This window comes from Saccostrea echinata, unplaced genomic scaffold (genome assembly GCF_033153115.1).
Source record: "Saccostrea echinata isolate AGI-Se365-2 ecotype Australia unplaced genomic scaffold, CSIRO_AGI_Sech_v1 ptg000056l, whole genome shotgun sequence".
Classification (NCBI taxonomy): domain Eukaryota; kingdom Metazoa; phylum Mollusca; class Bivalvia; order Ostreida; family Ostreidae; genus Saccostrea; species Saccostrea echinata.
Genome location: NW_026889805.1, coordinates 22268725 through 22286679, shown reverse-complemented (window position 1 = coordinate 22286679; position 17955 = coordinate 22268725). Strand labels below are relative to the sequence as shown.

The following is a 17955-nucleotide window of genomic DNA, read 5'->3' as shown; positions in this document are numbered from 1 at the left end:
TCATGAAATTTTAACACGACTTACGGTATTAATTTAAAAGCTAACACTATAAATCATTAGCATACTTGAATTGCAATCAAGAAGCTACTTTGATGAATTACCCAGTCATCAGCAGATGTATGTTACAGTAGTTGAATATTTATCATGTGAAACGACTCATCTGACCTACAGCATGGTGTAAAACTCAATCCACAGTTGTTTTACTCCTATCATGCCTATATCTTTAATCAATAATTATATAAATGGTGCTTTTATCAGACCTTATGATAGAATTATTTTGATAAGAATGCATTATTATATACAGAGGTATTCATAAGAAATTCTTATAAGTCATTTTCCTGAAGGTATAAATTGATTCAATTATATTGTAGACTAATTTTGTACCTTAACTGAAAATCTTTATATGAATTAACAACTTACATGTATGTATATAATTATATTATTGTATATTCAGTGTGAAAATAAAAAATATACAACTTTCCATGTATTAATTTTAATTATTTCCTTTACCAAAAAAAAAAATGTTGCATTAATATGAGGGCTGTTTGAAAGAGTCTTTACTTTTTTACTTAAAAATGATGCATAAAAAATTATATTCAAATTTGTTAGACATGTTTTAACAACATATTTGCTTGTTTTGAATTTGAAATTTTTATTACAAACAATGCACAAGATAATGTCTATAGTCATTATCTCTGTAAAATGGTGCAAAAAACGAAGGAAAAAATCTAGACATCCATAGTAAGAATTGTTACATTATTTCATATTCCAAATTGTGACTTAACATTTTGCTTTGTTGAAAAGAAATCAATTTCAGAAGATAAGTAGTCCTCATTGAAAAAGGGAAAAAAACTAGAGGATGACATTGTAGAATGTCACGGAGCAGGGACAGGTAATACAATTTTGTGTTGCACACTAGAAAACTCCAGAATAATCTCTGAAAAGGGCTGGAGCTACTGAAACAATTGTTAGTAAGGTAAATTTCAAGTGGTATAGACATTTTTTTAAAGTTGAATATGACATCAGACTGTCTGTGAAATATATAGGGTGAGTATTTTTGAGAAACATCACAATGCTGTTGTTAAGTGTGCTTGGTCACTTAACAAAAACGTTAATTTTAAAATCCAGAAACATGAGTTCCATTAAATCAAATGGAATAAAATTTCACACATCAACAAAATAAATATTTTTACATATGATAATGTGCTGATTTTTAATTTCTTGATTATTATGTAACAAAGATTGATAATGTCAACGAACTTTTCGAACAACCCTTATAATATAAAATATTTCATATCAACATTGAAAAAGGTCAGGTGCCACTACATTGCCAAGCAGATTTTGAGGCAGTGCTTGAAGCATGAAAGTGAGATTACAAAAAAATAGAATTATTGATTATTGGAATGGGTAAATGGCAGGATGAATAACCTAATCTTGTCATGGGGTTGTAACCATCATTGTCATGGTTGGTAGAGAACACCTCCAGTTCCAACTGCTACAAAATTCCAAGACCCTAATATTTGTCAGTCATTCAACATCTGTCTGCAAGTGATGTATGTTGTCAAGCCTGGGTGATGTTTGCATTCACTGAAGAAAAAGTAATAAGTGATCATCCTTCTGTTGCTGGCTAACTCAACACTGTAATGATATGTACAAAAATATTTTTATCTTTTCAGCATGTACAGGTGCCTTCGAGTGTGGTTTTTGCCCCATTTTGATTGTTGTAGTTTCATCTGTTATCATCTGCATCCTCATGTGGAAGGAAGTCCCCAAAAGAATTGGAGGTAAGGTAAAAACACTTGACTCAGGAAGTGGACTGTGTGTTGAGCTCAATTTAAATAAAGTTGTATATTTATCAGCATCTAGTATGTGTGTTTCTATATGTGGTGAGCGAACAGGTTCAAAGCCCTACTCTGTAATTCTTACAATGTACATATACATGTAAACTTTAATTTTTAAATTGTAAATCATAAGTTTTCATTTGTTCTACTTCTATAACAATTTGTAAGTTTTAAGAAAGAATGAAAAGAGTTTATAAATAATTTCATATTTGTCCTTTAAACTGTTTGAAAATACATGTAACAGTTATTATTTTTAATGCATAGTCATGGCATGGTAGAGGTATACTGTTGTAAAAAAAAAATGTCCCAACAATTCTGTAACTTCAATTTTTTAAACACTCTGCTCCCCATTTTAAACTCCCACCTGGGCTCCCCCCTCCTCCCCTTACCCCTAACTAAGGTTTTGCCTCACTAGAATAAAGTAAAGCTATATGTGAATAAAAATGAAATTTTATACTCCACCATAAATATGGCCAAGACATATAATGTTTGTCTTGTCTGTTTTCCGACTTTCTATCCTTCTGTCACACTTTGCGTTTTGGTCAGTTTCAAAGAAACTATTAATTACAAGATATCTTTATCATACTTAAATTTATATAAGTGAGAGCAGTTACACTGACTGCATCAAAAGCATTTGACCCTGAACTTTCCTTTGACCTTGACCTTGCATTTAAATTTGTATTTTGCCCATTTTCAGAGAAACTATTCTAGATATTTATATTTAAACTGATACATAATTTATTAACTATTTCCATTTTTAGGTCACCAGAGTCACTCAGGTGACCTATTGCTATCCGTTCTCGTCCGTCGGCGTGCGTCGTGCGGTGTGCGTCGTGTGTTAACATTTGAACATTTTTAGCTTCTTCTCTAAAACCACTTAACCAATTTCAACCAAATTTGGCATATAGCATCTATGGGTGAAGGGGAACAAAAATTTTGAATTCCATGGTCCCTGCCCCCCTGGGGCCTGAGGGGTGGAGCTAAAACCACCAAAAATAATGCAATCTTTAAAAATCTTCTTCTTTACTCCTGGACATCAAGCAGTCAAACTGTTGGCATCATTGTAATAAGCATTGAGTCCTCTACCAAAATTGTGAAATTCATGGCCCCAGGGTCAGGGGTTCTGGTGCTAGGGTGGGGCTATATAGATCATATAGTGAAAGTACATTATTTCTTTGAAAATCTTTTTCTCTGCTCCTGGGTATTAAATAAAGTAACTAAGTACATAGTTATGAAGAACAAGAGTGCCTCTTTCAAAATTGTGAAATTCATGGCCCCAGGGTCAGGGGTTCTGGTGTTAGGGCGGGGCTCTATTGATTATATAGAGAAAATGCATTAATTCTTTGAAAATCTTCTTCTCTGCTCCTGGGTATTAAATAAATTAACTAAGTATATAGTTATGATGAGCAAGAGTGCCTCTTTCAAAATTGTGAATTTCATGGCCCCTGGGTCAGGGGTTCTGGTGTTAGGGCGGGGCTCTATTGATTATATAGTGAAAATGTATTAATTCTTTGAAAATCTTTTTCTCTGCTCCTGGGTATTAAATAAAGTAACTTAGTACATAGTTATGATGAGCAAGAGTGCCTCTTCCAAAATTGTGAATTTCATGGCCCCAGGGTCAGGGGTTCTGGTGTTACGGCAGGGCTTTATTGATTATATAGTTAAAATGCATTAATTCTTTGAAAATCTTCTTATCTGCTCCTGGGTATTAAATGAACTAATTTAGTACATAGTTATGATGAGCAAGAGTGCCTCTTCCAAATTTGTGAATTTCATGGTCCCAGGGTCAGGGATTCTGGTGCTGGGGTGGGGCTATATAGATCATATAGTGAAAGTGCATTATTTCTTTGAAAATCTTCTTCTCTGCTCCTGGGTATTAAAGTAACTAAGTACATAGTTATAAAGAACAAGAGTGCCTCTTTCAAAATTGTGAAATTCATGGCCCCAGGGTCAGGGGTTCTGGTGTTAGGGCGGGGCTCTATTGATTATATGGAGAAAATGCATTAATTATTTGAAAATCTTCTTCTCTGCTCCTGGGTATTAAATAAATTAACTAAGTATGTAGTTATGATGAGCAAGAGTGCCTCTTTTAAAATTGTGAATTTCATGGCCCCTGGGTCAGGGGTTCTGGTGTTATGGCATGGCTCTATTGATTATATAGTGAAAATGTATTAATTCTTTGAAAATCTTCTTCTCTGCTCCTGGGTATTAAATAAAGTAACTTAGTACTTAGTTATGATGAGCAAGAGTGCCTCTTCCAAAATTGTGAATTTCATGGCCCCAGGGTCAGGGGTTCTGGTGTTAGGGTGGGGCTCTATTGATTATATTGTTAAAATGCATTAATTCTTTGAAAATCTTCTTATCTGCTCCTGGTTATTAAATGAACTAATTTAGTACTTAGTTATGATGAGCAAGAGTGCCTCTTCCAAAATTGTGAATTTCATGACCCCAGGATCAGGGGTTCTGGTGTTAGGGCGGGGCTCTATTGATTATATAGTGAAGATGCATTAATTCTTTGAAAATCTTCTTCTCTGCTCCTGGGTATTAAATAAAGTAACTTAGTACATAGTTATGATGAGCAAGAGTGCCTCTTCCAAAATTGTGAATTTCATGGCCCCAGGATCAGGGGTTCTGGTGTTAGGGCGGGGCTCTATTGATTATATAGTGAAAATGTTATTAATTCTTTGAAAATCTTCTTCTCTGCTCCTGGATATTAAAATGAACTAAGTTAGTACATAGTTATGATGAGCAAGAGTGCCTCTTCTGAAATTATGAATTTCATGGCCCCAGGGTCAGGGGTTCTGGTGTTAGGGCGGGGCTCTATTGATTATATAGTGAAAATGTTATTAATTCTTTGAAAATCTTCTTCTCTGCTCCTGGATATTAAAATGAACTAAGTTAGTACATAGTTATGATGAGCAAGAGTGCCTCTTCTGAAATTATGAATTTCATGGCCCCAAGGTCAGGGGTTCTGCTGTTAGGGCGGGGCTCTATTGATTATATAGTGAAAAGGCATTAATTCTTTGAAAATCTTTTTCTCTGCTCCTGGGTATTAAATAAACTAACTAAGAACATAGTTATGGTGAGCATGACTGCCTTTTCAGAAATTGTTTCATGGCCCTTGGGTCAGGGGTTCTGGTGTTAGGGATGGGCTCCATTGATTATATAGTAAAATTGCATTAATTCTTTGAAAATCTTCTCTGCTCCTGGATATTAAATAAACTAAGTACATAGTTATGATGAGCATGGCTGCCTCAGAAATTATGAATTTAATGGCCTCTGGGTCAGGGGTTCTGGTGAGGGGGGAAGAGCTCTATTGATTTATATATAGTGAAAATCCATAATTTCTTTCAAAATATTTTTTCTACTACTGGTTATAAAGTAAAGAAACAAGTGTATAGTTATAATGAGAAAGGGTGCTTCTTTCAGAATTGTGAGTTCGTGGCCAATGGGTCAGATGTTCTGGGTAAGGATGGGGCTTTATTTATTTAGTAATGTGGTGAAAATGCATTTCTTTGAAAATCTTCTATGCTTCTGGGGATGTTCAAGGCAAACAGAGTAAAAGTTTTAATATGCAAGGGTATTTTTACCAGAATTTTGAACACCTGGACCATTTAGTCAAGTGTTCTAGTCCTGGCCAGGGCTCTATTAACTTGTATTCTGCTGAGCAAAGTTATTCCCCTTTGCCATTCACCTTTGATAATTAATCAATGCAAATAATGTATTTGAAAGCTTAATAGAATAAGAGAATTATGCAAGATAATTTATTGTATAATGAAAAAGTACTTTCATAGATTTAATGACTTGGAAAGTCAGATAGGCAGATAGATACTAGACCAATTATTTTGTTGATGCTAATCATACTATTTTTCTTGCTTTTGGGCAACAAAGCTTCATTTTTCAGTTTATGGATCCTCTAAATTGTTGTATTGTACTCAGGTGACCGTTAAGGCCCTTGGGCCTCTTGTTTTTTTACCTTGATCCTCCCTATGAGCTTTGACTTTATTATTTATTGTCTATAAAATACTGTTTTAAAGAAACTATTCAAGATATTTTCATCAAACTTCATATACAAATTTTCATGTTGCATTACTAATGAACCTTGGATGGGGCATTCATGTCCTATGGACATAAACCTAGCTCAAAAAATCTTGTGAGAAGATGGCAAAGTAGCCTCTGGTGAGCATTGTGGCTTATGGGCCTTTTTCTTCAAATTGCAAAAAATTTGACCCCATGAAAATCAGTGATTATATATGTATTTCTTCTCATTTTTAGGTTTTTCTACTGTGAAGATTGTAATTATTGTAATCTTCAGTGTGGTGGCAATAGGAATTGGACTTGGTTTAGGACTTGGCTTACGAGAAGGAGAAGAAAATTGCTTAAATTGTACGTATTTAAAATGTGTCTGTTAAAGAGCAGAAGACTTACTGCATTGGTAGTCTGTCTGTTACAATACCTGTATATGTAATTGTCTATACAACATCTGTTATCAAAAAAATCTTTATAGGTACTTTAAGCTATTATAATTCAAATTTTTCACATAGTATTCTTGTGTCAAGGAGATTGATTTTGTTCAAATAAAGGGCTTTACCCTCTTTAAAGGCAAAATAATTAAGAAATTGTTAAATTATGATCTCAAAATTTAAAATTTCTTCTTAGAGACGTCTCCTGCATGGCAAAGTGGTTAGAACTTTTGCTCTTGAGTCGCGAAGTAAGGAGTTAATCCTTAGGTCGTTTGTTCAAATCCCACTGCGTGACATGGAGATTTGTCTTTGGGATGAGACTTATAAACCGATGTCCTGTGTCACAGTAGGTGCTGGCATGAAAAAGATCCCTAACTGCTCTATGGCTCTGAGTGCTGAATATAGGTCTAAATTTGCAGCACTTCTAAGGCAAGTAATAGCATCTCCATATAAGAGAAAAATTCACTAGTGGGATGTTAAACAACAAACAAACAATCTTTTTCAAAACAATTAAGGTCATAAATTCGAATACAGAGAGGTTTAGAATCATTAAATCTTGTAAGATGATGCATCTTGGGGCCATAAAACAATTATTAAAAAGTAAGTCACAGTGACCTACTTTTTGAACTTAACAGGCATTCAATTTCGAAGCATTTTAGAGGCATAATTTGGACATATTAAGGCCTATGATCATAAAACTTAAAACTGTAAGTTGATGCATCTTGGGTCCTCAATAAATGTCTACTGAAAAGTAGGTCACCTTGACCTTATTTTTCAGTTTATATGACTGTAATTAAATATTTCAGGTACTAATTGGCTTAGAATTATCAAACTTTATCAGTTGATGCATCTTGGGTCTTTGGAGTAGGTCGACTGAAAAGTAGGTCACCGTCACCTACTTTTGAAAATTTATGGCTTTAATTAAATATTTCAGGAACTAATTTGCTTAGAATCATCAGACTTTGTCAGTTGATGCATCATGGGTCCTTGGAGTACAACTGAAAAGTAGGTCACCCTGACCTACTTTTGAAATTTTATGGCTGTATTTAATATTTTTGGGTACTATTAGGCTTAGAATCATCAAAATTTGTCAGTTGATATATCTTGGGTCCCCTTAGTAGGTTGACTGAAAAGTAGGTTACCGTGACCTACTTTTCAATTTATATGACTATAATTAAATACTTTGGGTACTAATTGGCTAAGAATCATCAGACTTTGTAAGTTGATGCATCTTGGGTCTTCGGAGTAGTTCGACTGAAAAGTAGGTCACTGTGACCTACTTTTGAAAATTTATGGCTTTAATTAAGTATTTCAGGAACTAATTGGCTTAGAATCATCAAACTTTGTCAGTTGATGCATCTTGGGTCCTCAAACTATTTCATCTGAAAAGTAGGTCACTGTGACCTACTTTTGAAATTTTATGGTTATAATTTTAAAAATATTTTAGGTATTAATAGGCTTAGAATCATCAAACTTAGTTGATGCATCTTGGGTCCTCGGAGAATAACAAGTGATAAGTAGGTCACCATGACCAACTCTCAGGTACTAATTGGCTTAGAATCATCTTGGGTTCTCAGAGTGTTTCATCTAAAATGTAGGTCATGATGACCTACCTTTGGAATTTCAAGGGTTTATCTAAATATACAGGATACTTAGAGGCTTCAAATAGAAGTGATAGGTTGTACAGTTTTGTTTTGTTTTGTTTTGTTTTTAATTTATTTACAGAAACAAACAAGTTACATTTATATTCAGAAGCAAATACTTAAATACACATACAGACACAAACTCACATACAGACACACACTCACGTACAGACAAATACACGTGGAAGAGGGATGAAACAAATATCAGTATTACGTAAGTTTACGATAATTTTATAGCATTAGTAAAATAAAACTCCTTTGCTAAACATACTTGAAAAAGACATTTCCAATTTGACCATCTTTTTTCTAATAATTCCTCACCATATAATTTTTTCTCTATAATAAAATAATTATTGAGGTACAATAATAATTCATTAAATATAATGATACTCTTTTTTCGTGATGTTTGAAAAATATATTTCTTTACTAATACAATAATCATATTCAAACCCACATCAATATCTACAGTACAGAATACATTGTATTACATTTTGTATATTAAACTCTACTATTCTACCAGATTTTTGTCGAATCCAATCTTCTAAAGATGACCAGATTATCTTAACTACTTCACATTCAAAAAATAAATGTCTAAGTGTCTCAGGTTCCTGTGAGCACAGTGCACATTGTTTATTATCAATAATTTTTGAAAAATACAAATATTTACTCACACCAAGTATTCTATGTAAAATTCTGTATTGAAACCAAAACAATGGTGTATCTTTTGTTAGATTTTTAAGATTAATATAAACTTGTTTCCAATTAAAATCTTCTTGTAGTGATAAATCATTAGTCCATTTCTTTTCGCACAAAGGTTTATGTTGTCCTTGAGACATAAGCAAAACATATATTCTTCTAGATCCCTTTTTATCCTTACACAAAATTGTTATAAACTCAGGCTGGACTGGTCTTGTTAGTGAAGAAGGATCCAGACATTTTACTTCTGGCATTGCACATAGAATAGCATGCTTAAGACCTTCATATAAGTAAAGGGCATTTTTACATTAAAGTATTTTTTTATTCTTTCATAAGTGATTAAAGTGCCCTGACTAATAAGCAAGTCAGAAACTATATGGAATCCTTTAAAAAAGATTTATAAAAAACACTCTGTTTTTTGTATCTTAATTTTTTCATTGTACCATAAAAGCTCTAACAGTGTGTTGTCCTGCATTATAGATGTAGAAATACTTATAAAATCTACAAGATATGAAAGTGTTTCTTTCCAGAAAGAATTCAAAATTAACTTAGATTTTTGTTTAATGTAATCTGATCCAAATTGACACATCTGTGTGACATTACAACCTGTAATTTCTGTAAGCAACACTGTCCACTGTGTGGACTTGGTTGAAAGTAATCTCCTAAACCAAGTAAGTTTAAGAGATTTTATGAATACTTCAACATTAGTCATTCTGCATCCACCCTTTTTAAAATCTGACTGTAATGTTTTTTGGCTAATTTTATCAGGTTTATTACCCCAAATATATTTAAACAGTAATTTTTCTAGTTTTTTTATCCACTGTGCACTTGGCGTAGGCAAAACACTAAACAGATGAGTAAGTTTGGATAGTAAAATACTTTTAACTACTGTTATTTTGCCTAATGGGGAAATATGTCTTTTGGACCACTGTGTTATTTCTTTTTGAATCCCAACTAATCTGCTGTCAAAATTCAGCTGTTCCATTTTCCTTAAGATTTGCAGTGTATGTAATACCCAATATTGTAAATGGTTGATTAGTCCAGTTCAGATCTGTACAATCACACAGTGTTTCATTTGAACCAAGTTTTGAGCCAATCCAAATAGCTTTAGTTTTACTAATATTAAGCTTTATACCAGAAAATTTAGAGAATTGAAAAAGTAAGTCAAGTGCACTTTTTAAACTTTTTTCTGAGCCATCTAAGAACAACACTATATCATCTGCATATTGGAGTAAACAAACTTTTCCTTACCTATATTTATTCCTTTAATATTTTTGTTTTGTCTAATCATAATTCCCATAATTTCAACACAGAGATTAAATAGATAAGGGGATACAGGATCTCCTTGGCGGCAACCTCGTCCAATTAAAAAGAAATCAGAAAAAATGCCATTTTGTAATACACACAGCTTAGCTTTGTTATATAAAACTGATACCCATTTTATTATATCCGGGCCAAATTTGAACAACTTTAAGGTCCTATACATAAATTTCCATGAAATTGAATCAAATGCCTTTTCAAAGTCAATAAGTAATATGATACCTGGGATCTGTTTTTCAAGAGTGCTATGGATAGCATCATAAATTACACGACTATTTTCTCCTATGAATCTGCCATTGCTATCCAATACATTAATATGTTCAGTATTAATGATGCTTTCCAACTCCACATCATATAAATTATTGTCCCCACATGAATATAATGCCTTATAAAATATTTCTATTTCAGATAGAATATCTGACTGGCCGGTGACAATATTATTATCAGTAACAAGCTTGTTCACAGTTTTATTAATATACATGTAATTTCTTTTCTCTAGACTTAGAAAATATTTGGTAGGCTTCTCTCCATACTCTATCCATTTAAGTTTAGTTCTAGCAAATAAACCTTTAATATATTCTTTTCTAATTTCTTCTAGCATAGTTTGTGCTTGTTTTAATTTTTCAAAAGTGTCTGAAGAGTAGCTACTATCGTTATGATCACTTTCTAATTTCATTATTTCTTCCTCAAGAATTTTTGTTTTATTTTCTTTAAGCTTTTTTTTTAGGTTGTACAATTAATCAGATGAGCGATTCAAGGCCCTTGGGCCTCTTGTTCCACTGTACACAACCAAAAGAATGAAATTTTAATAAAAATTATTTTTCTTTGCCTTAGGTGGAGCTACTGTTGGTATTAGCATTTCACTTGGAGTAGCTCTATCAGTTATGCAATTTGCCATTATCTTCAACTGCAATAATGAGAAAGGTAAGTAAAATCACAATTTTTACTATTTATTTTACTTTTTCTTAGAGCAGATATATAGCTTACTAGAGATTTAAGACAAGTTTTGATACTTGTTTGATGAAATGATAACTGAAGTTTCACAAAAATTATTGTTTAACTTTGATATCAATGAAAAATATGCATGCACATTTTAATTGTGACATTGCATAATTTTTTTTAAAAAAATCTTAAATGACTCCTGGTATAAGGGCTACTAATGCTGAAATTTTCTCAAATCCAAAGTTTTCTCAGAAATTTTACCTTTTCTCAACAAAATGTGCCACCAAATATATTTATCGACAAATACCACCTTGTTGTTTAGTTTTTAGCTCACCTGAGCTGAAGTCCTAAGAAAACTTTCTGATTGAAGAATGTCCATTGTCTGTTTATCTTTGTGTTGTCCATCATCTGTAGACTTTTCACATTTTTTACTTCTTCTTCAGAACAACTGGACCAATTTCAAACAAACTTGCCACAAAGAATCCCCAAGTAAATGAGATTCAAGTTTGTTTGAGGGTCATTCCCTCTTCAGGGGAAGATAATTAAGAATACCTGTACTTAAGATATGGTCATTCAAAAACCACTGAGCCAGAAAAGATTTGATTTAAACAAAAGGTACTTGACATAGTGCATATTCAAATTTGTTAATGTTCTGGCCCCTGCTGGTCACATTCAGGGATCAAAGTTAAAGTTAAAGATCAAAGAAGGATCAAAATATAAACGTAAAAACTGCTTTAAAATATCTTCTGGTGAAGAAACACTGGGCCAGAAAAGATGAAATTTGTTTGAAAGTTTCCTAATAAAGTGCAGATTCAATTTTCTTCAAATCCTGGACCCCTGGGGGACTTCGGAAGATACAGAAATTAATGGGGGGTTTTCTCAAGAAGCACTGGACCAGAATTTATGAAACTTGTGAAAGCATCCTGATACCTTATTAATTAAAGTATGTTCAAATTATGGTCCCTGGGGGTAGGGTGAGGCCACAATAAGGGATGAAAGTTTTGCATGGAAATATATAGGAAAAAATGCTTAAATATCTTCTTTTTAAGAAACAGTGGGTCAGAAAAAAATAATCTTAAAAGAAAGCTTCCTGACAAAGTGTAGATTCAAGTTTGTTCAAATCATAATCCCAGGGGGTAGGAATTACTTTTGCTAAGAAAATATTTTCATTAATTTGATAACAGGGCCAAGATGACTTAGGTGAGCATTATGGCCCATGGGCCTCTTGTTTCTCAATTTTGAGATTTTTCTTAAACTGCATCAAACCACCATTGGGGGGGGGGGGGGGGGGGGGGGTTCTCAGTTCAGAAAAAAATCTTAAGATTTTTTTCAGAAATGATGTAAATAAAAAGTAACCTTAAGTAAATTCTCATAGGATTAAAGTAAATTTTACTTAAATATTGTTTCCAATAATATACTCTTAAATCCCTTTTTGTGAATACAAAAAAACTACATGCAATACAGCTATTTAGCTATATATGCATACTAATTCCTAACAAACTTTATCATCCCTACCTAAGGGTTTGGGTGAGGTTGGGGGAGGGGGGGGGGCCCCATGCACATGTAAAAAACAAAAATTATAATATTTTGGAAGTTTATTATTGGCAATTCTCATTCCTGTGAAATCACAAACTGTATGGATTTTTACATTATTTTCACAAATAACAAAATTTCTTCATTTTTTGAGTATAGAATTTACTTAGTATAAGCTTGCCCCCAGAACAATATTCATGTTTTAATTATATTATAATTCTACACATTACATCAAAAGATCAAGCTAGGGCAAACTTCTGCTTGATAACCAAAATAATGATGTTAGATACAATATTTTCTTCATATAGATCTATTAACAAACATGTCTGTTTTCATGGCTGGTGAAAATAGGCTATAATGCTTTCAAGTTTGCAGATGATCCACCTTGTTTAGATTTCTCAATCAAAGTTTGATTTTGGAGGCAGACTTTGGTCATTACAAAATATAGTCTTTTGTTTTTTGTACCAAGATCTCTACCGTTACATATGAATACATGCATTGTTTTCAAATAGAATCAATATTTAAAATTGCTATTATACAATTATGACTTCTGATGAGGTCTACTTATGACTATGTGTACCTGGTCAGGTATTGCTTGACCGAAGCTGCCCCTGCGAGAGTATCAAGAATAATTCTTGAACTTTTAAGAAAAGTTCATGAAATATATTCTTGAATCTGCTCATGAAATATTCATGAAGATCCTATGAAGTTAAAATTGGACACTCATGATTTCATGAATTTTATTCATGAAAACCAAGTTCAAGAATATTCAAGAATAGTGGGTTGTTCATGAATTACTTACTACTCTTGAAAATTCATGAACTTCCTTATAGAATTCATGAAATCATAGTGTCCTGTGAATTTTAGCTTCATTAGATCTTTCATGAACATTTCAGGAACTTTTTAAGAATATTATTCTTGAATTACGTAATTTGACAGAAGGCCAAATTGGCAAAACCACTGTGAGTACCCTCAAAATACATGTACATAAACATTCTATTTAAAAATTTGATAATATATAAATAATGACTACAATATTCTAAACTAAATGCTATGTATTAAATTAATTCATTGAATTTATAAATGTATACAGCTTTTAGCCAACACACTCTTAAACAATTACATGTACAGCCTGGATCAGTTTCAGAATCTTAAACAACGCTTGTGTTCTTCTTATGGCACGTTCAAGTAAGTCAGATGTCTGTGTTGCATTTGTTATCCCTGTCAACTTTGCTTCTTGACATTCCAAAAATGATTTTTTCTCTATGGGTGTCTGCTGGATCACTCACTAATTCATCCAAAATTGAAATCCATCCTTTAAATCATGACGTGGTTTTTTTTCTAGCTCTTACAATAGGCCTTGTTTTTCATTTCACTCTCCCTGAAATTACATATACATGTATATAAATGATATGCCAAATAGAAATAAATATTACAGGGAACAGGATACTTTTAAATAATATGGGAATTGTGGTGATGCTGCAACTGGAGTCCAGAAAAAAAATATAGGAATTACCTGTCTTTTATACAGAATACTTGGTCTTTAATTTATAAAGAGTCAGGAATCCTCAGAGACCAGTCAAAGTAAATTTGTTCTAATCATTAAAGAAAATTTAAAAATGATTTTAGTTTCAATTTAGAATCAAGTTTCCTTTTTTTTCTTCAATTTGAGCTAGTCCATGGGCACACGGGGGGGGGGGGGGGGGGGGGGGGTTATGCCCCCCCTTCCATTTTTTATTGTAAAATATATAAAAAAAATATTCTGAGACCAAAACACACACGTTTTTTAAAATAAATTTTTTAAAAGATATTTCATTAAAATTCATTTTATTTAACAATAACTGAAATTATATTTCTCTCCGAGTTATCTTTTTTTTTAAATCACGTTTGTTTGGCATGCGTGCAACAAGTGTGCTAATCAAATTTGGAACCAAAATAATTAAAGAATTATGTTCTTACCACATGCTCTCTGTATTGCAGTGGAACACTTCTAGTATACCGGTCCCTATAAATATGGCGCTAAAATAGATGCCGCCGAAGGCGGTGTACAATATAATACGATCGCGTGAGCGATCGACAAAATCGATAAAAAAGGCCACAAATCGCAAAATTGAGCCAAAAATCGTGTTCCTTGTGAAAAATTGGGTTTAAAAAACTGGTTTTTAAACACAGTTTTTTAAATGAGAATTAAAAGGTTTCGTAAAATAACGTACTTGTTTAGTAGATAAAACTCCATTTTGCGTTGTTTAGGAATGTAGTCACATGATCAGTTTTTGACGTAATCTCATAAATATTCATGACGTGCGTCACTTGTGTTTTGACGTAATGAAGACTTATGAAGACTCAAAGTGAAATGCTACTAAAATTGCGAGATTTTTGTGAGAAATGCAGGGATTTAACAAGTGATAACTAATTACTAGTAATTGGTTGATTGAATTGTGCATCACCATTGATTTGAAAGAAAAAATATTCTGAATATGGACATTAGGAGGTTAGGATATCGAGCTTAAGTAAACGGTAAGTCGCTTTTACCAATTACTTGCCAAAACTTACCGCACAATATCGCGTATGTTTCAACATTAGACCAAGGCTAATTCATCCAAGTTTCGCAAAACTTTCCTGTTCTTCCGGTTCTTTGTAAGCAAAAATTGCATGAATAAGCCCAAAGTCGGATATAAGATGCGAACATGGGTGAATATAAAACAGTTACAATATCCGAGCTATATATACTCTAACCCTAATCCGTAGATCGCATACAATGCCATATTTAATTAACAGTTTGTTTAAGTTTTGCATGTTTCATGTTTTACTCCTATAAGATGGTATATCGGCACAGTGCAGTTCGACATAAGGCTGATTCATGCAAGTTTTTGGTCACAAAAGGCACTTGGCAGTGCCTTTTGTAAGCAAAAATTACATGAATTAGCCCTAAGTCAGGAAGATTTAAGAGTGGATTTATAAAACAGTTCCAATCTTAAGACAAAATACCCTAACCCTAATCACTCGATCGAATGCGTTTTGTTGAAGCAAGGGGAAAATGGCGGTTTGTTTACATTCTGCATCGCAACGGCAAGGGAAATAACTGCTCATGCGCAATCGCGTGATTCCGGGGACCGGCATACTAGAAACTTCCCATTGCAGTCCTTCCTTTCGATGAATATAATAGTTAACACTCCATTAAAAAAATGTTGACAGAATCTAGATCTATCGACAATCTTCTGACAATGCAATACACATCTTCCTTCCTTTCAATCTATTGAAAATTTGGCGCTCGCGTAACTGCTTAACTAATCAGTAATGATGTTATAAATCAGCTACCAGAAGCGTCCAATCAAACGACGTTTTCTAAAAACGATTGAGGTTGCGATTCAAATCATACCCGTAATATTAATTGGCCGCCAATGTATTTCTTGTTTGGGGTACCTTGATAAAAAATGGTAAATAAATGGGCCTAGTTAATCGTGGACTGGTACTATTAAATAAAGTTTTACTTTTTTAATTATATTTATGCCAACGTTTCTACAAACTTTAAAAAAATCTTAGAATAAAAAGGGTGTGAAAAATTATTGATACGAATTGCCTCGCCACCCGCTAAAAAGATGGCGGCCTTTTTGTTTTTCGGTGGGCGATAGAAGTTTGTAAACTTGAGAATTTACAATATAGACTGCATTGGAGGTTATATTTTAAATGCACACCATCCAAACAACATCCACAGAAAGACCAGCACTGTTCCGCCTGCATTCATCAGCTCACAACATGAGTAAGTTTTCATCTGTTTTATACATGTTACAATCGGGGGATGGATATCGTGTGCACAACCTGCAAGCTGCAAGGTTGTTGTTTCATATGTTCTTAAATTAATTATATTTTTATGGCCCTATTTATTGTTTGGTTTGTTCGAATTTCAAAATGAGATTGGCAAGGCATTTGCTTTTTTCTCAAGAATGAAACAGGAGGGAGATAAAATACGATTTAAAATTATGTATGCAGTGTTGTTTGTTGACAGAGTTTGACACAATCCGTGTCCTCACAGATTACTTAGTAGGCAAAAAGTACCGATATTATGTGGAAATATTTTTATAAAGTATTTAAACTTAATATTTTTTTTAATTATCTAGCTTATTGAATTCAGGGAAAACGATTGTGTTTCTATTTGTACATCAAAATTATTCACATAAATTGAAACTTAAGTCATCACAGGCATACTAGACGTATAGATTACCTACTTTGAAACTATGCAGATAGTTGCTGAATGTTTTGTTTGTTTTTGTTTTGTTTTTTGTCAATGTCTATTCATTTAAAATATAACTTTCATTAAGAGCGTACAATTTTTACAGGTCTAACAAAGAAACAACTAGAACTGAAATATCCCAAAAGACTGAAGAATCAGCGGCAAGAATCAGCTATGTTTATCAGTGAAGGAGAATTGACAGGAGTATGATTCTTATGGAACCAAGTTGTTTTGGATCTTCGCATGCAAGCACACAATTTGAAACTGACATCATAGACAAGACTAATATTATATCTTTTCAGATGATCGGCAACATGTTTATTAACCTCACAATTTTTATTTTCTACTTTAAGATGTTACCTTATAAAAAAATAAATATATATGTTGTAAATTTTAGAACCATTTATGCCCATGAACAAAAATGTTGCAATAGGCATGGAGGCTTTTTTTAAATAATAAATTATAAGTTTTAGGGATCAAATAGTATTTTTTTTGTAACATACTGGACTGTGAGTGATGGTTATCATTACTTGAAAACATTGATGATTCATGTATTTCTTAAATGGACATGAGAAAATACAATTCATGTTAATGTGTATGTACCACAATTGTATACATCTTTTGCATTTTAAGACGTAAATTTACGTAAATTCCCTGATTTGCAACTTATTACTGATAGTCTATAATGATGTTAAAAAAAATCCAACAAGCTTTTCTGTCTATTTAGTCTTTCCATTTCAACATTGAACAGTATTGTAATACATGTATTGTTAAGCAATCACCAATGGAGAACACTCAGTTAATTAAAATTGTACTTAAAATTCAATATCAATAAATTTGAATCATTATAGAATTTAAATTGTATTGAGTCATGAATAATCATGAATAATCATGAAACTTGTTGCTGTGTAATGTTGAAGATTTTCGAATTTCATAAAAGTTCATCATTGTTCATGAAGTATAAATTTTTTTCAGTATGAATGTGTTCATGAATTAAATTCATGAACTACTTTTATGAAACTATTATGAATCTTTTATGAGCATTCATGAACAATGATGAACAACTCATAAAAGTTCTTTAAGTCATGAATATCATCTCACAGGGGTGAAACCCTGACCAGGGCTGTGTAGTCATGAGTAGACAATTCAAATGTCTGGTTCCCCTTAAAATTTAAAAAGGTTGTATCTCTGTCAAAAATCAACAAAGTCGAGCAAAATACTAATTAATTCTGTAACTTATCAACATATACATTGTAATTACAAGCCAAAAATCAGCTCAATATCTG

At 32.7% G+C, this 17955-nt stretch overlaps 1 protein-coding gene across 1 annotated transcript in view; it reads left to right on the top strand.

Annotated features, from left to right (window-relative positions):
- The first annotated feature begins 1403 nt into the window (after positions 1 to 1403).
- LOC133173961 (uncharacterized) overlaps positions 1404 to 17955 on the top strand; it is a 67248-nt gene continuing 50696 nt past the window's right edge. The window contains exons 1-4 of the mRNA XM_061309022.1: positions 1404 to 1407; positions 1677 to 1784; positions 6117 to 6227; positions 10798 to 10887. Of these exons, the coding sequence (XP_061165006.1) occupies positions 1404 to 1407; positions 1677 to 1784; positions 6117 to 6227; positions 10798 to 10887 (313 nt within the window). The remainder of the gene's footprint in view (positions 1408 to 1676; positions 1785 to 6116; positions 6228 to 10797; positions 10888 to 17955) is intronic.